This window comes from Crocodylus siamensis, chromosome 14, assembly GCF_052110815.1.
Source record: "Crocodylus siamensis isolate JL-2025a chromosome 14, ASM5211081v1, whole genome shotgun sequence".
Lineage (NCBI taxonomy): Eukaryota > Metazoa > Chordata > Crocodylia > Crocodylidae > Crocodylus > Crocodylus siamensis.
This window is the reverse complement of record NC_143408.1, coordinates 2,134,224-2,158,631: the sequence shown is the minus strand read 5'-3', so window position 1 is coordinate 2,158,631 and position 24,408 is coordinate 2,134,224. Positions and strand designations below refer to the sequence as shown.

The window sequence follows — 24,408 nt, the reverse complement described above, 5'->3', positions numbered from 1 at the left end:
AATTTAATATTTTGTGGGTAACTTTCATTCAAAGCAGTCTGTTAAAGAACAGTGGTATCTTTAGTTGCTTTGAATGCATTTTTGGAGCAGAAAATTCTGCATGCACTGACTGACCAGTTTGGGACATCTTACAGATTGATCCAAAGCCATGTACACCTCGAGGAATGCAACCAGAGAGAACACGGCCGAAGGAGGGATGGGTAAGGAGATGTCCTTTGAAGCGTATTGATAAAAGGCTACTTTCTGAACCATGCCTTGACCAGCAGACTGTGCCGCCTCATCTGTCTCTAGCTTAGAGGCCACACATGGTTGCTGTCTTTTCTAGTTTCTATTCATGCTGCCTAATTCTGAAGTTTTACCCTGTTTAGAATTGAATAAAAAAAAATAGAAATGCTGGCTTAAAATAAGTCAGACATTTGGCTTTCAGCCTGCTTTCCAGATGGCTTATCGATGAAAAATAGCTATGTTTATCAAGTAAAAGAGTTTCCTTTCTTACAAACTTCAGTTTACAAGGAAGTATCTTTTTGCCCAAGGTTGCAGCTGTTGACTGTAATTCCTTTCTTTAAAGATCCCTGTGGTTATATTAACATTGTGGTGTACCAATTGACTGCTGCTAGGTATATGACAAGCTACAGTATGGAAGTAAATAAATATGTTTAACAGGAGCCTAATAAAATTGAGCATGGAGGTATATTGATAACGAAGACCCCATCTACAAGGCCAGACAAACAAATGAGAGGCTTTACTGGATGATTTGTGAAATTTCAAATGAGACTGTGTTGGTATTGGTTCTCTTGCTGTTGTAAATCAGTAGTTGAAGAACTGAAGACTTTCAGGGATACAGTCAACTCAACAGGACTTTTGCATGTTGGGGGTGGGGGAGGGGCAATATTAATTTTAACTTTGCTTGTGCTTTTGAATCACTGGGTGTTTTTGTACCAGATATTTTGTTTGAATACACATTTCTTAAATGAAGAAGCTTAGAAGGAAATACCTTTCTGAGGAGAGACCTGGATTGTTACTTGCTTTTAAAAATTTTTGCTTTTCATAACATTTCTCTTTCTAAACCGTATCTCTCCCTGGGTTTAATTTTAATACCACTCCATCTCCTGGAAGTCTATCTCTAACCGGTAAGGTATCCTTTCGGATCTCATGCAGTTAAAACCTTGGTTGGGCAGCTTGCACACTGCAGGCTACATTGGTCAATTTAGTGGAGTTTTCATCTGTTTCTATAGGCAGGCAACAAAGTCAAACTATCATTTAAATGCTTCAGCATTTTCGTAATACCCCTAAATTTGGTGAAGTTTTGTAATATCCATGTTTATAAAGCAGCACCTTTCCTGTTAAGGAGAGCTTAGTAGATTTGTTGGTGGTTTCTGGCAAGTGCATGGTCATTTATGTGAAGGAATGGATTTTGAAAGGTGATTGAATTCTCCATTTGAGGTTCTGTAAGAATATCCATAATTTTGGAATTGCTAGCTGGTCTAACTTCTCTTCCCCCCCCTTTGGGAAGTGTCACTGGTGAAATACAAAATACAGTATCCACGGTGGAAAACTAGGGTAAAATCTTTGCAGCTGTAGCAAAATTATTTAGCCACCATCTTTTTACCTCTTTTAATTCAGCTGAAAGCCCCTTTTTGACCTCACACTTAAGGTATGCATTGAACCATTTCTAAGGAACTGTAGTTCCTAAAATTAAATTGTATGATAGTTAAGCTATATCTACTTGAAAATAATATAGATTTTTTGGCTCATGTTTATATCCATACGGTAATTTTTATAAAAGTAATATAGTGGTCATATTGTTTCTTATCAGCTGGTTCTAAGAATAAAAGGTGCTAAGTTCAGAGGAAACAGATTTGTTCATGCCATATGTTCTTAAAGATTGATTTAAAAGTTCTGTGTAAAATGGATGCAGGAATGAATATGCTTTGATTAATTAAGTATAACATTTTCAGATGTGTTAAGGTAACTTGGGAACCTGACTTTGAGATGACTTTCAGTGTGATCTAGGTTCCTTAGTACCAAAATGATTTTAAAAAACTGGATGGTGGGCTTGTAAGTCACTTGACACACAGTTCTCCCCTAATTCCTACCTGCTGTTGAATAAACAGAAGTAGAAACCATTTGATTGGAGCTTTGTGATGTGTTTTGTCACCAGTATCTTTAGAAAGATGTGATTCTAATTCCTCAGTAGAGTAAAATTCCATGGAATAGTTATTCTGATAAAGTCTATTTTACTTGGGTCCTTCACTTAATAGTCTAAAGCTAAAGATATTATTCTGAGCGCATTGAGTTCAGCTGGATTCTGATTTGTGGTTGTGTATGTGGGGTTTCTTTGTCTCTTTTTAAATTTGTGTACAAAGCCAATAATTGTCAGGTCTTGGCACCTGTTGTAGGGTGTAAATAACTTTAACTGGTTTGGTTCAGTCCTACCTTGTGATAGATAGCTAGGTATAGCATCAGCCAGATCCACTGCAGATGTTCATGCACCTTCATTTCAGTGTTTGACCCAGTCGAGTTTTTGTAACATCAGAAATTGTGCTTTTAATTGCTAGCTTCTTCACATTTCAAGAATGCAAATAATAGCATCGTTTGCAGGTACAGTCCCAGTCCAGCATGTCCTGGTGGCTCATTTTAATTTGAAAATGAAAAAAGAATCGTTTCAGTACAGTGCCCTCCAGTTCTTCAGAGTATTTACATCCTTCATTTGAAACAGCATGGGTAGTTTCCAAACCTGGACTTCTATACGAGCATAACTTTTTGTGCAGTCTTAGAGTGCAAAATGGATTAGAGCAGCCATCTTTCATGTAATAGCAGAGGAAAAGTTATTGTATAATGTTTCCCTAGTTCTAACAGTATTTTATCCTCCTTGATTTAGCAGAAAGGATCCAGGAGCGATAACAATAAATCAAATAAAATTTTTGTTGGTGGGATTCCTCACAACTGTGGCGAGACTGAGCTCAGGGAATACTTCAAGAAATTCGGAGTGGTGAGTCATTCATCATGATGGCAGACATCGGCTGGTTACAAGATGATTCCCCCCATCCCTCCTTCTATCTGATTTCATTAAGCTGTCATTTGATTTTTAATTTGGATAAACTGCCATAGTAACGTATTGCAGCATTTTGTAGTATAGTGTAGTGAACACTTATTTTCTTGAAGCCTCTCTTGCCATTGGTCATAAGGTCTCATGCCCTGATGTGCACAACTTATTTTGCTATGTCTCCTGTCTCCTGCTGCTTTCCTTTCTTCTTTCCCCTCCTCCAAGGGAATAAACCCTCTTGAGTTTAATTATGACTTGCGTATCATTATGACTAGTGCACTCCTTTGAGGAGTTACCTGAGCATACCTCACAATGGGTATGAAAGTTATCTGTTAATTTTTGGACCAGTGTTTCAGTGAATTTGTTTTGAAGCTCTCCATCCTCCATCAGGTACAGAGACTACTGAAGGCTGCAGCATCTTGACCCTGTTTTGAAAATCCAGCACTAGCTCCATGCTGCTATTTTAAAAGTCCTTTCTTTTACCTCCAGAATTTCACTTCTAAAGACTAGATTATTACTATGTACTTTTTCTTGGATATAATTGCCTTTCTTGAAACTTTACTAAATTTGCTTGTAGAATGTGACACAATTCAGTTTTTTTTGGTTAATTTCATATTTGCCCCTACTTTTTATTGCCACTTATTTTCCTCCTCCTTACTGCTACCACTATTCAAAGCTGAGTTTGTGTATTACATGTAAACTAAAATATTTTGGAAAGTCTAAATTAAACTCAAGATTAATGATGTCAGTCTTGGTGAGAACAATGGTAAAAGCAAAGAGACTCACAGGGGTTGTTAATTAATTACTGTGACTTGAAATTGCTTTTGTCATTCTCTCCACAGTTAGATCACCTGTTTGGTTTTTCTTGAGTTCTGTGAACAGGAGAAAGTATCCCTGGCGTGTCTCTCAGGTGTTTGAGTGGTTTTCATCAGTTTCTTTCAGTGGAACTAAATCGCTTTGAAAATCTATCAACAGCAACAGCTAACAAATGTTTCTTTAGTTTGAAAAGCTGCAAACGGCTGGGTGTTACGAACAAAAACGGGGAGCGTGTTCCACAGTTGTGGAGCATAATTTCTAAAGGCTCTTCCTCACAGACATGTGGCTTTCCAGTTCTGACCTCTGGATGGCTTGAGAGATACAGGGTTAAGTTCCATCAGAGATAGGAGGCCACAACCATTAAGTGTAAGTGCCTTAAAAGTAAGTAGTAGTGTTTCAAAGTTTAATATAGGATTTGGGGACCCTTCATAGCATTCTTAAAACAATGGTGGTTGTGCTAATTAATTAAAGGACTTACAGAAATAGATTCCTTCTGTCTGAGAAGAATATTTGAGAGCACACACAGACTTACAGGTGCCAGTACCTGTAAATACAGACTAAGAAAAAAGACACAAAAGGTTCTGATTCTGAGATGCTTAGGAATTAATATGACCATTGTAGCAGGTATGACTCAAACCAAGCCAAAGCAGTATCAAATAGGCCATCAGGACAAGCATGTCAAAAAGTCTGACATGTTGCCAAGAGGCCTTACAATCCTAAATGACGCCACATATAATCAGCAGAGTTCAGTACCGCATCCTTTTGAGTGAGTGTCTGTGGCGGTAAACTCAAATGTGACTGGGATTTCCCACATAATTTGGCACCAGAATTTGTATAACTACCATTTGTTTACTGTGATTTGAATTGTGATGTTCTAAGTTAATTTGAAAGGGGCTTTTGATTTGGTTTTTGGTTTTTTGGAGTTTTTTTCTAAGCAAGGGTACAGTTGTACAAATCTAGGGGCAGAAACTATTTTGACTACTTTTGTTTTTATATAGGATATCTTTAAAGTAATCCAAATCAGTTGCCTTTAAAATTGGCATAAAAATAAAAGTTGCCCCTGGGTTCTTTGTGTGATCATTTTTTACTGAAAAATTCCTTGAGAAGAAGAAATTTATGTTGAAACATTCAACTTAAAGGAATACAGAAGAACTACCCAATACATGCATATGCAGGGTTTGTTGTACAGGACTAAAAGACTATAGATTCTCTGAAAACTCTAGCCCATTCAAAAATATGGACGCAGCAAATAGAAAAGGATGTGCTGAGTCTTGTGCTTGAACCTGGATGATAGTATGGAACAAAGGAATTGAATTTATACAATTTAGTCTCAATTTAAACTTTCCCATAACCCGTTGGAGGCTAATTTAATTTTCCTGTAACTGATAAATATGCGGAGGCTTTTCTGGAAATCCTAATCCTGCTTTCCTCTAAAGCACTACAACGTGGAACGTCAAATGGGGTTGGGAGGGTGGTTGGAATGATTACTGCCATATTTAAAACATAGCTGCCGTTGGCTCTCCATTGGTATAACTTTTCTAAAACATCACTAGAAAAATCTGAAGACCTCAATTTGCAACTGACCGTACTCCACAGTAAAATAGAAGCCTGTCTAAGGTTGCATTAAGTGGAGTTAAGAAAGTTTCAGGGGTGTAGCTTGCAGCTGTGTTGGTCTAAGGACACAGGCAGATAAGGTTCTTTGGGTAAATCTGACATCTTTTATTAGACCAACTCAAATTGTTGGAAAAATTCTTCTTTGCAAGCTTTTCGGTACAAATACCTTTTGTCCAAATATATTAGCTGGTAAATATAGGACTGCTACGCTTAAGAAAGTTTAGCAGTCCTGTACTTATCACCTAATATATTTGGAATTAAGGCTGTATCTGTTCAAGATGACAGAGGAAATGTGCAAGTTGTGGAAGGAAAGGTACTTGGTTAAGAAATAGAACTGATGAAGGCAGTGTTGAACATTTAATTATTTCCTTGTTTCAAGTCTGTTGGCATGGTTTGCATCTCAGCAACTTTGACAGTTAAGAAACCTTGTGGTGGATACAGTGCATTGAACTCTTCTTCTTACTGAGAAGTCTGATTCTATTTTAGTTGCCTAGGAGCATATGAGATCAATTTGACTTTAGTTGGGAGCACTGCTCTTCAGTGCAGTTTATTTGCATTTTGCAATAGAGACAGACAAATACTGATGTCTACATCAAGCCTTTAATTGTGCCTTGTGGCTTGGGTGCTGAAAACCGGCCTATTCTTACTGCTGCTTGTAACACTCCCATGGAAGCATAGTTACTAGAATTTCCCTTCTCTCTTCCAGGTCACTGAAGTTGTAATGATCTATGACGCAGAGAAACAGAGGCCCCGAGGTAAAGGCTGATCTAGTTTGTCCTTGAAATTTCTTCATCCTCTCCTATTGTCAGATGGCAAACTATTTTACACCATCAAAAAAGGTAGATTTTCCACCCCCCCCCTTCCCACACTGCCTCAGGAAAGGATTTGTTTCACTGGACAAATATTACAAAAGCATAGGCTTTTCATACACTGCTTCATTTGGTGTCTTTGCTTTTAAAGTCAGGTGTTTCATGTTCATTTTGTTCTGGTTCTTAGTTGAACAAAATTCGATACCTGAACCAAGTGTGGTTTCAGATATTAGGGAAAAAAATTTCATGAGATTTTTTTTTTTTTCTGTTTCACGTGAAGGTATGTTGAAGTCTAGAATTGCATTATTTTGTGAAGCTTTTCACTCCCTCCTTCCAGTTCTGATTTATCTCTGAACATGATATTGGAATGGAACCCATCCATGTTGTGTTTTGTTTTGTTTAAATGGCTTCACTTTAAAATTCAGCCCTTCTACCCTGATTTTTCTGAAACTAAATGAAATTGTCTTTGAGAGAGAGGGTGTGCTTGAATAGGCAACAGGCCTTGTACCCGAGGGTACATTACATTTGAAGGAGTCAGAATAGATTCTAACTCTGAATAGATTAAAAATATGCACGTCTGTAGCATGTCTGTAGCCCTTGGTCAAAATATGAAAGTGTTCATGTCATCCACCTTCCATTGCATCAATCATCTCTGTTGATTATTAGAGGCAATATTAAAGTTCATGAAGCATAGTTGCACTGAACACCTTGTAGCATGTTAAACATGCTAGAGAATAGTTTGCCATCTGAACTTTCATTTCTTCTCTGACTCATTATTAAGAGAGAGATTCTTCACTTCATATTTATTAAGCTGTTAAGTCTTAGTTTTATTTTTAATTTAGACATACATCCTTAGTGACATATTTAAGTGTTTCATAGTAAAGTACAGTAATGTTAAGTAAGTTCTTTTTTCCTCTTCTCTCTGTGAATTGTTTGATTGTGATTAACGATATCTCTTTAGATTTCTTCTTTCTAGGTGATAATTTATCACAGAGGTACAGGCCAGTTCCACAGTCAGAGGAGGGACGGGCTTTGTCTTTATTGGAGTGTAAACGAAGTTTCAATATATTTGTTTTTTCTCCTGATAACTCATTCTTAATTCCCTTGCAACAGATATGTTCTGTGTACTTAGAAAACAAATTCATCCATTCAGTAAAGGCTGTAGAACAGCTTACTTTAAATAGAGGCGACATTGGAGACCAAGATAAGTGCACATGGGTAAAACTTGCCTGAAGTTCTGAAATCTTTTAGTAGTTACTGCATCATCTGCATCTTTGCAAGATTAAGCTAAATATTTCAGTCTCTGAGTAACTCGTGTCATAATCATGGCTGGTCTAAATCGATGGCTCCTCTGCTTAAAGTTGTATTAAAAAAGAGGGGAAAAAAAAAAAGGCGTCCAACCTACCCACAAAGTTGTAGGGTAAAGCACAGACAAAAGGCATGGTATTGCTGAAAGCCCAGGAATCTCTGTCATGGTTATGTTCCCACAATACTCCATCTTTTCATTTCTCCAACTTTTTAATGCTAATGAAATACCCAATTCCAATCATTGTTCTGGTTTCTGATTTTGTTTTTGTCCTTCATTTCTGTAATCTTGTCACATCCTATCATGAAACCTGCTGATAGACTCCATACATGGCCTCATTAAACCCTTGGAAAATGCTAGGCAAACTTCAGTTTATAATAAGGAGTATTGAAAATACATCTGGAACATTTTACTCTTGCTGCTTTTCTTACTTGGCATTCTTTCATGGAAAATGCTATTGGAGCTGTACACTTGGTCTTTTGACTCATTACATAAACTTGCTGTACAATGGCTTGCAGAAGGTCACTAACCTGTAATATTCTTTTTCCATCCACTTTTCTCTGAATTTTGCCTTCCTGCTATCGCTTTCCCACCTTTTATGCTTTGTACAAGTCCCCTAATGCATGCCGTGTTGTCAGTTCACCAAACCAGAAGGCAAAATTGGCTCTGCTATTAATCCCTGTGGCACTCGACTACTTCCACTTCAAACTGCTTACAAGAACACTAGGGACTAGATCCTCAGCTCATGTGAATCACAGTTGTCCAACTTCTCAGGATCTAGCCTTGGGTTTTCAGTATCCAAGCCTGGTCTTAACTTGCTGGCGGTTCTGTACTTACCTGTGAAGTTGTCTCTCTTTTGTGCAGCACTTATTAAAATCTTTTCTGAAGTGCAAATCTAGCTGGCATTAATACTTCCTAAAAGAAACATTTGCTCTGTTTGTCATGATCTTAGCTTTGCTTTCTGTCCCTAACTAAACCAGTAACTTTTTAAGTAGTTCACAGGTTTTTACTGTGTTTGGTTTCTTTTTGCTGGCTGCAATCCAGTTTCACAGCCCTGTTCTCTCATCCCCCCTGGATTCTGTCTTAAACACATTTTGCTAATCTCTACTCTGTTGGTAAATCCCTGTCTTCAAAAAGGTTGAATATTGGAAGATTTGTTCTATCACTTTAATTTTCAATTTTTGTGATGGATCCCATTTCTTCCTGGAGTGTTTTGTCATCTGTAATCATGCTGAGTTCTTAAATCGCTGCTTATTGTGTGGTGCTTGGTCGCTTTTAAAACTTTTGACTTGTGTTCTTGAATATATTTTTGGTTCCCCCTGCCCCTTGTATCCTCTGAACAGAGTTAAAAGAGCAGTCTCCTTCACTGCATAGTGTCCATCTTTTTCTTTCCCTCGTCACCTTACATGGAAGGCTCTAATTTTAAACTGATTTAAATGTGCAATTCAGACTCGAGTGTCTCTTCCCTTCACTCCAATGCCTAAGAATTCCAGTTAACTTCAGACAAATATATTGTGATGAAATGCTGCCCTCAGCTTTGAGGCTGCTTTCATCACAGACCAACAAAACTTCGTTTATACTGCCAGTCTCTTGTGTGTGGGAAATGCTAAAAGTTTTTTCCTCTTTATTTTAATTTTATTTTAGTGATGTCTTTTGCTCTTGTTGCTGACAGCAGAATTTGACCTGCTGCAATCTATTTTGGCCTGTATCTTTGTGTATTTTATATATACACCTTCTCTACAATAGGCCTCTTTGGGCTTACCCAACCCAGTTGGATAAGCTTAGAGAGACACTAACTGTTATAGATACTGTATTTCTGTTTAACGCTTTAGAGCAATATATGGCTGCTGTCAGCACTAGCTGCAAAGCAAAATGCAAACCAAGGGGGAAATCTTGGGTTTCAGAAAAGCAGCAATGCATCCATGTTCCATATGCTTTTGATTCCACACCTTTTTTTTCTTAACTTTAATGCTGTACCCCTCAGCTAGTAATCCAAAGAATGGCAGGATTTTATATACTGCATGCATTATACCTGTCCTGGGTTTTGGTTGTTATACCAACAACGAGTGGTTGATGGCATGGACCAGCTCCATCCTTCTGTGGAATTAACCACGATTTTGCCACTTGACCGTGTCAGCAGCTACAGCCTCAGTGCAGTGGTTCTCAGACTGGCTGCAGGGAGCTCTTGGGTCATGTTAGTGGCCCTGGTTCACTTCCAGCTGCTCTTGCAGGCATCAGAAGCCTGTTGCCTGTAGAAGCAACAGGATGCATCTGAGCTGCCTTCATTAAAAGGCCATTGTAGAGGAAGGGAAGAAATGAACCACCCTCGGGGACCTAGAGCCTCAAGTAGCGAAGAAGTCCCAAAAAGGTGTGGGGTGGGAGCATAAGTAGACAGGAAGCTAGCGGTGGAACAGGTTGGGGAAAGGTGAGATGAAAAATCAGAGACAAGCAGTGTCATTCAGATAGAATGTCACAATATTGAAGAAGTACTCTTGGGTGTAACAGCTGCAGTGATTCCCATAGGAATGCCATTTTGGAGGGGGCAACTTTTGAGGTGCTCTTTGTGAAAGTGTGAAAAGTTTGAGAATCATGAACTTGGGATGTTACTTTCTGGAGCTTTTTTTTTTTTTTTACCCATGGAACGGTCAACTTGTTAGTGCTTCAACAGCTACATGTAAAAACTTTACTTCCATGTTTAGGGTTTACTATTTTCCAGGAAAACAAGTACTAAGTTGGGGGAAAATACTTTGTAGGGTTGATAATAGGGAAGAGTATAGGTTTCATCTGGGGTCCTAATCCTTGATCAAGGAAAAGAGTAAAGCTGCCTCATTTTAACCTGCTGTCCCACAAGCATTGTTTTTAATGGTGTGATACAGTAACATTAAAGACTTGCTCTAGCAGGTTTTTTTCCTCTTCACCTTGATGGATGGATTAAATGGAAGGACCTAAAACATTTGAATGTGTTCAAGTTGTAATGTTGCATGTACAGAACCAAGATGAGGCATTCATTGCCCGATTCTACAGGAAAGTACCCACTGCAGTTTTCTCAGAGGACCGATTTTGATGATGTAACACAAGCCTTGGTTATCTGAAACCCCTGCTTGAACCCTTGGTCCGCCCCTAATACTGTTCATCATCCTGTTTTGTGTCACAACACCCTGCTACCTTGATTCACTCTTCGTCGTTGGCTAGGTTTTGGATTTATTACTTTCGAGGACGAACAATCAGTGGACCAGGCTGTCAACATGCATTTTCACGACATCATGGGCAAAAAAGTGTGTAGTTGTAGTTTTATTTTACCTTAAGACAAAACCAAGTCTTGGGCACCTGGCAATTTCACTGGTGAGCAGAATGGGTCATTTATGAGTAAGGGGGATCTTAACATGAAAAATCCAGATTCGAGGCTTTGTCCATGATGATGCATAAAATAATAGGAAAGGACTTCATGCATAAAATAATAGATAGGAAAGGAACTCAATTTTTCATTGACTTGCTTGACTGTCCCATGGGAAGGAAATGGGCTTCAGAGGCCCAAGTGTTTATGTAAGTTAGTGAACAGCTCAGATTTGGCCTTTGCACATCACAAAAATAGTGATCTGCTCCACTGGACCAGAACTTCTGTCTGACTAAATTGAATAGCTGAATAATCACCTTTTGAGCACCGCTGCATGAGTGCGTGATGTTTGCCAGAGGTTAGTCTTAGCTCCCACATGCTTGCAAATGAGGATTCCAGTGAAATCTCTCAGCTGGCTAAGGCTTGGTTTAAGATACCACTCCTTCAGATGTGAATATTTAATATTTAAATTTGGAGGTACTTTGCAGGGATCTGCTTTCATAATCCTAAAATTGAACAAAAAATACAAAAAAACGTCATGAAGGATTGGTTTTTTTAAAAAATTGGGTCACTTACTGTGAAACTTTGATACAAACCACATACTCTATATATATCTATATATAGTATTTAACCACAATGCAGTTAAGTGACCTCTGGTTGTTTCATCTTCATACTGTGTTGTCAGCACATGAAGGTTTGGTAGGTGAGGGACTCTTTGTTTTGATTATGTTATTCAGATGTGAACATGGGTTCACCTGTGGAAAGAGAAAGTAGGAGGAATTTATAGTTCCTGAGAGATTCTGAAATCTAAAGTTATACCCATTGCAGTTTCTAAAAAAAGGGGCGTTTTAAAATTAACCAGTAAACTCTGCTTCGATGGATGTAGTTAAAAATATTTTTTTTAAATTGGTAAAGGTAAAATTGTTAAAGATTTTGAGTTTATCCTGAATTGTAAAACACGTGTTAGGCCATTGGAACTTTATAGTGAAAAGTGCCCCAAAGAAACTTCCTATGAAGTTATATCATCATGTTTCTTTATCTGAAACATATTCCCACTTTGAATTGACAAGATTTCTACAGCTTGGTTATTTCAGGCATTTACTTGCTTAACAGTATGTGAGCACTATTATGTTTTAAACTAGTGATTAGTGAACAATTTAAAACATTTTTGGTATCTTAATTATTTTTAGGCATTCTGTTCCTGTAGACTAGTCTCTGAGGGGGCAGGGAGGGGGAGAACTGTTTGCCAGTGAGTTGGAGTTAAGTCCTAAATCTTTGTGACTCTGTTTTTTTTGCCCCGATCTTGCAAATATGAATGCATGCAACTTTTTTTCCTCCTATGAGTAGCTGAAGAATCTCATTTAAAGTTGGTATAGCTACTCATGGGAGTTAATAAACACACATGTATTCTTTGCATGTACATTGCTCTTTGATATTTCCTTAAAATTGGAAGAACTGCTTAAATTAGAGCCCAGATCAAAGGCAGAAGGTTAACTGTGAACACCAAAAAAGGATGCTAGAACGCTTTCAATGGATGTGTGAATCTAAAGAACCCCTCTTTAAAGTGCCACCACCTCTTGGTGCTCTGTGTTTTGAGATCTTTCAATTGCCACTTATAGGTGGTGCCACTTTAAATAGTCTCTTCTCAAATGGCTCTTGAACAAGTTTCAAACCAAAGAATGTTAAGGTCTTAAAAAACAAAAAATACGCAGCTGTGCAGGCACAAAATAAATGTAGCCAGTCATTTCTTTTGGTTTCGGTATAGCTATAATTTTGGCCTTGGAAGGTCTCGGGCTCTCAGTTATTAGGATATCTCAGTTGCCAGGCTAGCAATGGCCAGACTTGCAAAGGCCGGTTGGAACATTAATGAAGCCCTGCTGCTTTGATGAATGTAACCCTGGATGTCCCACCCCTTCATTGATTATTAATAACTACTTTAAGCTTTCAGAATACTATCTGTCCCTTCATGGTAATTATATTGTAGCTCTAAAGTGAATCTGCATCCATATGTTGCTATTAGAAAGTGGGAAAACTTAAAATTGCAAAGAGGACTTTGCTTTTGTAAGCAGTTACTGAATCCCCTTAAGGAAAATGTGTTAAGACTCATTAATTTGAGTTCTTTGAAAAATTCCCTTGGTTCCCCTCTAGAAGGGCCTTCAGCTGACAGATATTTGGTTACCATCATGTATAATGTCCTTGGGGCATCTGCAGAAGACTGGGAGGGGGGGGGTCTTTGTCCTTGTGCTGTGCCTATTTCCTGTTTGTTCTCTGACATGAATGGCTTTTAAGACATAGCAGTAAGAATTCTGAATACTTTATTTTCCATACTACTCAGGCCCATTGATGATTGAGATTTATTTTCTTTGTACTCTGGCACCCATTAAAATTAATCATAAAATAAAAAAGACTTTAATTCAGCATGCATGAGTGCTGGGACTATTTCATTAAATCAGGGACTAGGTTTTTTTTTGAGAGGTTTATATGGAATGCGGAGCTTATTTTTAAGTAGGTCAAATGCACTTATTTGATGGCTTGCACTAGGACATTTTATCTTTAAATAAAATAAGTTAAGCACTGTGGATTATTAACAGTTTTAAAAATGGGAGGGCTTTTGTCACTGACTTAACACAGTATGAAGATTTGCTTCTTATTGACTCAACTGTCCATTTTTATTACTTGCATGTTTGTTTACTTTTTTGTTAGATGTAATGTAAGATTCTCTTATCACATCCATTCCCTCTGACATTGTTTGAGTTAATTGAGATTCTTTAAGCGTTAGCCTGGGGAAGGTAAGTCCTTATCTTCCATTAGACATTTAAATAAACCTATTAAAAAAAAATAAAACCAAAAAAAAAAAAAGAAAGAAAAAAAGAAAAAGCAAATTAAAAAAAAATCAAGCTTGTGTTTCTCAGGTATGAGCAGAGCTGAAATAGCAATTGAAGGTAAATGGGGTGGGTTTAAACTCTTGAACTTCCAAATGAAACCCCAAACATCCTTGAATGATTAAAGCATTAGTACCCTTTTTCAGAGTGAACTCTTTGCTTCTGGAAGGAACACCTTTGCTAAAAGCATTGTCATCTTAAATCTTGTAGTGAGCATTTAGGGTGATCCAAAGCTGAAGCTACAAATTTTGTCCCCTACATTTTGAGCGAGGAGCCATTGTAAGAGGGTACTGCTGCTTTAAGAAAAGCAAGCAAATGACTACTTTAATATAATGGAACAGAAATAATTTGTAGGACATATTTTGCTTAAATATATGTTGATGTAGGACTTGTAATGTCTTGCGGTTGCATCTATTGTACCTGAGAAACATTTTTTTATTTAAATTACCGGCCTTAAATAAGTTTTATAATTAAGTACTTAGACATAAGTTGTAAGGTGCTAAGTGTAGTCTTAAGTGTAAATAAGGGTGTGTGTGAAGGGAAGGGGGGTATATTAACCAACATCATCTCTCCTAAATGGCGAATCTGTTTGTTTAGGTGGAGGTGAAACGTGCAGAACCTCGGGACAGCAAGAGCCAGACTCCGGGGCCGGCAGGTACCAGCCAGTGGGGAAGCCGGATCATGCCAAGTGCTGCCAATGGCTGGGCAGGACAACCCCCTCCTACTTGGCAGCAAGGATATAGTCCCCAAGGTACCTGTTCCTTTTGCATTTGACATGACCCAAGTTGAGTCATTACTTGTACAGTGTTGGAAACTGCAGATTGTTTCCATTGTTTGAAAAGATGGCATCTCGTTAGTGATTGCTCTAGATGAATCAACACCATTGGTGTCATGACTTTTAAGTAGAAGTGCAGTCTATTTTTTTTCTCATTCTGCTTGGTGTGTTGTCCCTAAGTTTTCCTCCAGAATATATATATAATATATTTTTGTTGTTGTTGTTGCCCCCTGGCCTGGCTGCCTGGAGATCAGTGTTGTGATTTCCTTTTACTCTCTTTTTTTTTTTTCCATCTTGTAGTGTGTGCCTTTCCCCACACCTAACTAATCAGCATGTTCCCTTTTCCTATTGTGGAGGAGCAGAGGAGAGCTCCAGGATTCAGTGGCTGTGGGAGTGAGAGCTGTGGGGACCCTGATTAAAAATATTTATGGAACACACATTTTTCAAAGATGAGGTTTGAAATGAGTTGCAGAGGAAATTACAAGTAAAATGTCAAAGGGATGAAAGGAAAACAGGCTGTCTTGTATCTTCATATTTCATTAGCATAGCCTGGGAACGTAACAAGCAGCTGTGGGGTTAGTCGTTAGTGATGGTGCAGGGGAGCACTTACTGCATATAATTTTCTTGATTCAACTTGAATCCTTCAGGGCTGGTAGGGGCAGATCCGTGTTTTAGTTTTGATTGTCATAAGAGAACCTGAGATTTTGGAGATGGAATCAGTGCACTGGGTTCATTGAAGGATGTTTTGATGCCACATGAAGAAATGAGGTTGTATAATTGAGTCGCATCTGACAGAATATCGCCTGCCTGCCTTCAGATATTGAAGAAAGGATTTATCTTAGGGAAAGGGTGCAGCATCACTACAATAGATAATGTCCCCTAAGGATGGCTCATGGTTTCCCCATGGTGCTTATTAACTTGAAAGCTGCACCTGAGGCTTTGACATTCTGCACGCGTGTGCTAATCCGCAGCTTCACAAATTGGGGAACCAGGCCACTTTCATCTCGGTTACTTGTAGGGGAAAGGTATAGTCACAGCCAATCTATGGAACTGTTAATGCATTAACTTTTATACCTGAGCACAGCAGTCAGTAGAAAATGAACTCATCTCCAATTATAACACCCTTGAAGGAGATGATGACTGATGAACTGCTTCATTAGGCTTGGATTCAAAACATGAGTGTTTTTAGGTAGTTTTATAAAGCGTATTTTTGAGACGAGTGCATCTTTTCTGTTTAAACGGTGAATATTTTTGGAGTGTTAAGACTAATGGGCTTACTGCTTTGTAGAATCAATAAATAGCCAATACAAGAAATGCTACAGGATTTTTCTTGTTTTGGTTTGTTTTTCATAATTTGACAACATGCTTTTTTTATAGGACAATTCAAGCATATAAGTGCATAAACTACCTTTTTTGTTTGATTGTTTCAGGCATGTGGGTGCCAGCTGGCCAGGCAATTGGTAAGTAGGTGCTAGGGTGTGAGTGCTGGTTGTAAATTATAGAAAAAATCCTAGTGGGCGAGCATAGGAATTGCTGTTTAAGTAAGAACCTGTGGGGATGTAAAGGTTTCTGAACTGTAGTTCCTCAAAGCCTTTGAAAACTTGATCTTCATTGGAAGAAATTAGTTTTCTTAACTACAATGCTGGGAGCAGAATGCTTCATTGCTGATAATGGAAATGCACTGGGATTTGGCCTTGTGGGATTGCATTGCTTATGCTTGGGGTTTGCCAGGGGTGCGGAGGGGGGAGGAATGGCTGGAGAGCACCATTTCTCCAAGTCAGCATCCAAAGAGTGCAAGGTTTAGATGGTTCCTTCCCAAGAAGAGTGCATGCTGCATGTTTGGGTTAGATCTAAAGGTTGCCTTTCCTGTTCATATCACCTTGTTCTCACCAGTCTTACTGGATTTTCTAGGTGGGTATGGACCGCCTCCTCCAGGAAGAGGAGCCCCCCCTCCTCCTCCACCATTTACCTCATACATAGTTTCTACACCTCCTGGAGGATTCCCACCCCCACAAGGATTTCCGCAGGGCTATGGCACCCCTCCACCTTTTAGTAAGTGTCCTCTGAGTTTTGATCCGGGGGTGTGGTGCTGAACACAAGACTGGGTTTTACTCCTGTTGTGTCCGGTTCCTGCCTTCCTCTGAATTTACTGGAGTTTTCTTCATTTGAGCCAGTTGAGAATATGCAGATATTTTATCCTACAGCTAAAGCCCAGTATCTTTCCGTTACTTGTGGCCTTTTGTTTCCATCTGTTCTGATCACATTAACAATACCCTTGAATTCTGTAACTGTTGAAATCTGTGTTCTGTTGTATCGGGAACACTTAAATTCAGTGTGGATTTCTACTTTTCACGTCTCTATGGTTGCAAAAGGTAAAGTTAGTAATAATTTTAAGTTGAGCTTTCCAAAGAATTTTAAGGCACAAATTCCATGAGTTGTATGTGGGATTTGAGCTCCTTTTGAAAATCCTGATTAAAAACAACCTGGCATACAAATGTACTCAAGCGTCCAGCTTCCCTTGAGCAGCCATCATGTGCCCGTTCTGATTCTTGTGCTTTGAAGAAGTTGTAGCCATGGAATTTGGGCAGTCTCATAACTTGGTTGGATAAAGGCATTCTGGAGGACTATCTTGCCATGACTCTTCCCCACACTCACTTTTCCCAAGGCTTCCTTTTCCTAAGTGAGATTTTTATAGTTGTGTCTGTAGCGCACACAGTATAAGATTTTGCAACTCTTAAACATTGGCTGTTTTAGCTGAGCATAAGATGATGAGCATCAAAAGAGACCAAACTAATTTGGGTCCATCTGCAGGCAACAAATAGTACTGTCTTATCCCAGTACAACCCAGAGGGTTTTGTAACTATGTAAAGTTGTGCTGTGACGCAAATAAAAAAAAAAAAAGTCCAGGCCCTGTGTAGATTTGGCCTCTTAATTTCACCATGTTTATACTCTGCCTCTGATTTCAGGTTTTGGATATGGTGCCCCACCTCCTCCACCAGATCAGTTTGCCCCTCCTGGAGTGCCCCCTCCTCCTGCCACTCCTGGGGCAACACCACTAGCTTTCCCACCACCACCACCACCATCTCAGACAACTCAGGATATGAGCAAACCCCCAACTGCTCAGCCAGAATTCCCTTATAGTCAGTTTGGTAAGTAACTGCATGTCAACTGTACTCAGAACAGCACCGTCCCCCTCCATCCTTCACATTCTGCTTTCCTTTTATTCATAGTGCCTTGGTGACAAGTCAGTGTCCAGGACCAGTGCGTTAATGCTGAAGGCATTTGTACTAATGGTAACAGTGCCAGCTTGGCTCTTGGGGGGCGGGGTGGGGATTCCAAAAATGCCCAGTATTCTGATATTGCAGTATTATTCCTTTCGCCAGCTTTAAGGCACTGCCCGTTTCCTGAGTCCCCTAGTAGGGATCAGTGCACTGATGGGATAAAGCCACCATTTGCATTCCAGAAGTTCTGTTTGAAACCCTCTTTGTTTAAGTGTCATGTTGCTCTCAGTAGTTTGCTTCCTTCTGTTTAGCTGTCTCTGCTTTGGTTGGAGAATAATAATATTTAGAAGTAGTATCTGCATTTGAAGAGTAAGAAGGGAGTTGACTGAAAGAATGACAGTGGAGGTGTCTTGCTACACCTGGCCTGCGTGTTCGTTTTTCTTCCTGTTAAGACTTGAAGAAGCTAACAGTTATTTTTAAAATAAAAAAAGACATGCATAGTTGATGCTTAATCAGTCTCTAGAGATGACTGCCGCAAGTAACGATAGTTTAAAAGCTGCAAAATCACTTTTCTCTAGGTAGGCTGCGATACTGCAGAAAATTTGTAGTCAGATATTTGTGCTGCTAGCTGAAAGTTGCATTCTTGTGGGGATCAGGAAAGAGGTTTCTTGCCTTTCCACCCAAACTTTCTGGGAGCAGCACTGCTTATTTAACTGTTTATGGTGGGAGGATTATGCCTTCTGGGGCTTACTTGTAGCTGCTGAAGCAGCATTTTTTATGAGAAAGGCCTAAAGATCAAGGATGTTAACTCTGTCCCTGCATTATAATCACTTCACCCCAGCGTGCTTATGCATGTCCTGCCACCCCCGTTTTAAAACACCTTCAGAAGTGGTTCATTATGGAGTAGGTGCTAAGCACAAATTCCAGGAGAATCATCCTTTTATTGGTTCTTGACATGTAAAAGAGGATAGTTCTCCAAAGTGGTGGTCCTAAGCTGGGTTGTATCAGACTCAGTAGCTGGGCACAAAAAGTAGTAGTTCTATCCCCTCTGACTTCAGGTAGATGATTTTACCTTGCCAGAAACATACCCATAAAAGGAGGATGCTTAAGAATAGAATCTGATGCATTCAAATTTACATAATTAAGCTTGGCTCTTGAAATATTTGTATTAACATTGACAGCACAGTTGATCAGAACGTTCTGTCCTGGGAAATTTGCAGATAATATCCCTGCTGCCAGACTTTTTAATCAGCAGTCTCCAAATACCATTTAAAAAATCTTAAATTATTTACCTTGAAAACAGAACTGTGAGGGTTATTTGGGTTCTCGTGCCAGACGCATGCAGTACTGTAGCATTTCATGTAGTGCCAGGTAGGCATTTCTCAAGGAAATCTCTTAAAAACTGGTTTTAGATAGTCTTGGGGTATGGGGTGGGTGGGAGGGATTAATTGGGGTGGGGGAAGGTGGAAAGGCTTACAGGTGTTAGTTAAATGCATTAGAAGAATGAGTCTCCCATAGGTTCATGCTAGAAAGCAAACTACTTACATGCAAGACTGCACTCTCAGTATATGCAAATATGGCTAGAAGTATTCAGTATAGTATATTACCACCAAAGTTGTCGATCTCTTACGTGCTTACGGAGTTATGTATACACTTTATAAAGAGCACTTCGGGTGTCATTTGCAAATTAGTTTGTAGTATTACTGTACAAATGCAGTGGACCAGTTCTGCATGTATTCACTTAATGCATAGAGTTCATAAACTTTGAAGGAAACATGGAAGTATTTAATCATTGTGGCATTTAAAAATCCATCCTGGCTTGACAGCATCGTAAATATGGCTATGTTTACAGTTAGGGTAAATGTGAACACTCTGGTAAATTAAACACTAACGGGGCTATGTCTCCCTGACCCTCAAAAATTATCTCTGTACAGGGCTCTCTTGGGGTTCGTCACCCTGGTCTCCTCATTTCTTACTAGGGCTGGGTACCTATTCTCAAGACCCTTCAGGCTACGCGCCAATACTTTGTTTACACTCTTATGGTCAGGCTGAGCAGTGAGAGATCCTAGGTAGGTGGAGCCTATTTACAACCAATGCTCTTACTTTATCTGCATTTGGGAAATTAATTGTGTTTCTTGCAGGGTCTCTTCTCTTTAAGAGGGTGGGGAAGATGTTTGGTTTTGCTGGTTCAAGGGTGATCTAGCTTACACATCTATTAGCTGGCTTAAGCAAACATTCATCAATTATTCTGCTGTTCATTTCCCAAGATGTTACACTGGCAAGTCTTGGTTTGTTTTATTATCCAATTGAAGTGAGTTTTCATAAGCAATACAGCAAATATCCCTTGCTACTATTGGCACAACTTGGAAACCAGGGCACGCAGAAGTTGTGAATCAACTGTGTGTCACCATTGAAAGTGCCAGTGCAGGCTGATTGCTATGCTAGGCATTGGTGGAGAGAACAGGGCAAGAGAAATGTATTTAAATGCATTGGCTGCTGATTTAAGATTTGATAGTGGCAAACAAATAGGCAGACATGAGGTTTTCTCAGCGCAAGCCGCAGCGTTAGGAAAATGTAGTTTCCTTTGCTCTGAGCCCCATCCCTTGAGCAGAACATTTAAATTGCCTTTTTTAGTGGATGATCTTTGTGTGGAAAAAAGGGCTGAATTAGCAGCTTCAGCCAGTCTTCATGAGGGGAAGTCCATGATAAATGTATTGTAGAACTCATTAGAGGTAGTAAGTCCTGTGAGACAGGCCGAGCTTGTGACTGAAATGCTAAGAGACTTTGTTGCTTTGGATTAGTAGAGTTAAACCTGCCTTAACCCTGCAAAAAGAAGTGGGATTGTCAAACTGTACTGAGTAATTAGGATTCTCACCAATGACGTCTTGCATAGTGGAGGCTCCCAGTGATGCTATTTTAATGACCAACAGCTGTATTTTAGTTATGGAAATATTCTATTTAGGCTTCTTAAAATAAGGGACTCTTGCTACACATCGATTTGCTTCTAGGAATTAGTTCATGCCCCCAAATTGAAAGGGGGTATGGGTCTTTTCTCATCCTGCTTGCTTGAAATGTATTGCTCCTGAATCTCTGACCTCAGCTACAGATTATGTTGCAGAATGAAGGTCACAGCCTCATCCAGGCAGGAGGAAGACTGGGCAGGAGGCAGAAGTCTCTTGGTTCCATAGTTACCTTTCTCTGTTCTTGGAAAGGAAGGGAGTTCCCAGCGTATCCTGTAATTCAGTGCATGATAAGTGAATGCAGAGTTTCACTGAGGGACACCTCACTTCTAGACTGAGAACTAGTGAGTAAATAGAGGAAAACCAATTAGACTAATGTATTTGTCAGTGTTCAGTGCCTGGGTGTATTGAAGATGGCTTACTGCTTACCTGTTTGCTTTTGCTGCATTGGAAGTATTGGCCACAGAGTGGATAATGAAGCAGCTTTGGTGTTTTTGAACTGCTTTTAAGAAAAAAAACAAAAAAACTTGCCACAAAGTTTCCTTATTTCAGCTTGTCCTGTGTAGAAAGGTAATGTTAAGGAAAGGTGTTGGATTTGACGGCAACTTGAGGCTGAAATGTTCCTTTTAACCACGTAAGGTGTGCAACAGCAGCGGTAACAATCTTCCTGATTCTGCTCTGCCAATTTGCCTGTAGCTGAGCCTTGAGTTCAGTCTCGAAAGCCTTTTACAAAGAACACTGTCAGCTTGATTTTTTTTTTTTTTTAATCAACTAATCAGTCAGAGCTCAGGACTTAAATTCCCTTTAAACCAAGTTCCTTAGGTTTTTGTTCACTTAGGTGTCTTTTCAGCAAAGGAAGTTTTGGTTATATGGGGAAGCAGCAAAACCGATTATTTACAGTCCAGGCAACATATTTACCAGCTACTTCCAGTAATCACCTGGGGTGCTTACTAACAGCTATAGTAACTACAAAATGATCAGAAAGTAAAATGTTTCCCTGTTAATCTTCTCTGCCTCTGCTGAAGCGGATAGGATGGAAGTCTTGCTAAGAACTATTCACAAGGGAATGACAGAAACCACCATCCCACTTTACATGCACCTCTGAACAGCAGTAGGATGACAGTTAGGTCGCTACCAGCTTGGGTAAGATTTAATATGGGGTGAAAACCACTATGCCTGTAGACCCAGTCAGTCCCCTCTCTTCATTACCTGTGCTCTCTGTATGTAAATCAGATAGCTGATCAGAACTAAAAGCAGCTGTTGTTATCTCAAAGTATTAGCCCAACACATCTGTGTATATTTATTAAGCTATGCTTTAGTATGTGTGGCATCATTTTTTTGCGCCTACTATTGGTGCTGCGCCTCTGTCCTTGAGTCTGGATTGTAACAGAAGCTCACTGCAGGCTTTTCCCCTTCTTTCCCAGGTTATGGACAAGAATTGAGTGGTTTTGGGCAAGGTTTCTCCGATCCCAGCCAGCAACCCCCCTCCTATGGAGGCCCCTCGGTGCCACCATCCAGTGGCCCACCTGCAGGAGGAAGTGGTTTTGGACGAGGACAGAACCATAATGTGCAAGGATTCCACCCCTACAGACGCTAGCACATGCTGGCAATCAGGGAATTCTGTCCACAGCGGGATATCTGATACCAGCTGAACCCGAGCATCCCAGACTTCTGAACTTGTGACAATCACATACTTGATGGAGAAAAACCTTAACAACATTTGGGGGGGGGGGGAGGGGGAGGGGGAAGGTGGCTTCTGAAGGCAAAGCTGTGGGTGTTTGGACTGCAGTTTTTAAATATTTTCCTTTCTCTAACCCATCAGCACAAATAAAGAAAATGTCACTGGTTCAAACTACAGGGTTTTAAAAATGTCTTCAGCTTTAATTCAAAACTTCAGGTTTCTTTTTTTTGAAATTATTTTTCCTGAGCCTTTGTTTTACCGTATATTGTAAACTTTTATGTTTAAAGAAAAAAATATATACATTTACAGATTGTGAAATTTTTAAGAGAAATTTTCTACTATGTATGCTGGCTTATTTTTTAATTTAAAACAGGGTTTCCGTTAGCACCGTTGGAAGTGAGGGTCAGTCCCAACCTCCTTACTTCTAGCATCAGCAGTAGGGGGGTTGGTCCAGAAACTCTGGGAGTTCAAAGAAGAAATCTACTGAGTGTATTTTGCTTTTGTTACCTGATGGTATAGAAGTGGTAACAAGGCAGGTGCAGATGCACAGAGTCACTTAAGAAGTGCAGCATTTAGATCTGTGCTTCAAACTCTTCAGAATCCTCTGTGGATTTCGTTAGGGGTTAACGGAGGCCTTGTTAAGATGTAGATTTCCCTCAGGCTAAAAGGTTTAGGTGCATTTTGCACTAACCAGTGATTACCCTGGTTTGAATAAAGAGAAGTACATTTGGATTAGAAACACAAGCCTGTCTCCTCCATTTTTTTTTTCTTTTCCTTTTTTCCTTTTTTTTTTTTTTCTTTTTTTAATGTTCCATGTGTATTTGAGTTCTTATGAAAAGGACCAGGTGGACAGCTGCAGAACTCATGCCCTTTGGGATATGTTGGTGCAGATATATACCACGGTTCTTGCCCTGTGCCTGAATCAGGATCTTGAGGCCCTATAATTCACCCATTTTGTCCATTCAGCCCATCCATAAAGAAGCCAGTTGTGTAGGGTGATGTATAGGGTGTGCATTGAGACCATATTTGTTTCATGGATTCCACTTGAGGAGCCAGAACAGCTGTTGGTCACTAGTAGCCGGGGCTGCATTTGTTGTGACCTGAAAGTAGGGGACTTGGTTTTCTCATTTGGAGTTGTCCATGGCTTACATTTGATGAGCAGGAATGGCTGTTTTACAGCATGTGTGTCTTAACTCGGTGATAAGCTCCAGGCTAGCTTTAAAGGTAAGTTAACATCTGAGATGATCAGACTGCAAAGTAATCAAATCTTAAGCATGGTATGTAAATAGATGCAGTAGCTCTTAAATGAAGAGGTAAGAGAAGAGTATATGTAAATTGTCTAACAGAATCTCTGTGCCTCCAGGAGGTGGTCAGCCGGTATCTCCCTTTCTCCTTCCCCCTCTTCTGAATTTTGGGAAGCAAGGACATTTAATACATTGCCTCTAATATTCTCTTACAAGTCAGCGCATTCAGAGTGGCTTCCTCCCACTGAAGGATCTGCTCTGTGGAGAAATGCTCCACTGCATAATTCCTCTTCTGGAAGGAGCTTTAAGCAGTGACGTGAGGTCGGTGTCAAACTGGCTTCACTTGCATGGCAGAAAGTGAAAGTACATGGGTAGCTCAGGAGCAGGGGGGTGCTGGCTAACAAACTGCTGGTCCTTTCACAGTCCTCAGTTACATGTGGATCAGAAAGTAAATGAACAGAGCTTGAGCCAATCTAGTCTTTAGGTGCTGCATTGTCACCTAAAGTGACCATATCATCCCCTTGCTGACCCACCCAAAACGCACTCCCACAAAGCTGCTCCACCAGCCGCTCTCCAAGGCCAGTCAGTAGCTCCCTGTTGGCTTCAAGTCAGTTTTTAGGAGCGTTCTTGTATTCCTTGTTCCTCCTTGTGCCTTTCTCCTGCTGCTCTCTGCTTTCCTGCCTGAAGTCCCTGCCTTGTCTTCAGCATTCTGCTTTCCTG

At 39.7% G+C, this 24,408-nt stretch overlaps 1 protein-coding gene across 6 annotated transcripts in view; it reads left to right on the top strand.

The window, feature by feature from the left end:
* Positions 1-23,188, top strand: part of DAZAP1 (DAZ associated protein 1) — a 31,758-nt gene extending 8,570 nt beyond the window's left edge. Inside the window, exons 4-13 of one of the 6 annotated variants that reach the window (XR_016439165.1) lie at positions 135-200; positions 2,882-2,992; positions 6,183-6,231; positions 10,784-10,866; positions 14,405-14,558; positions 16,013-16,042; positions 16,494-16,634; positions 17,549-17,731; positions 17,813-17,875; positions 22,188-22,324. Coding sequence is in view for 5 of the 6 variants with exons in the window: in XM_090027514.1 (XP_089883640.1) it covers positions 135-200; positions 2,882-2,992; positions 6,183-6,231; positions 10,784-10,866; positions 14,405-14,558; positions 16,013-16,042; positions 16,494-16,634; positions 17,549-17,731; positions 22,188-22,360 (990 nt within the window). In the remaining variant the exon portion in view is untranslated. Of the gene's footprint in view, positions 1-134; positions 201-2,880; positions 2,993-6,182; positions 6,232-10,783; positions 10,867-14,404; positions 14,559-16,012; positions 16,043-16,493; positions 16,635-17,548; positions 17,732-17,812; positions 17,876-19,737; positions 19,873-22,187 lie in introns of those variants that run through there. The other 5 variants (XM_090027516.1, XM_090027517.1, XM_090027515.1 and 2 more) reach the window with 5 other exon arrangements.
* The last annotated feature ends 1,220 nt before the right edge of the window (positions 23,189-24,408 follow it).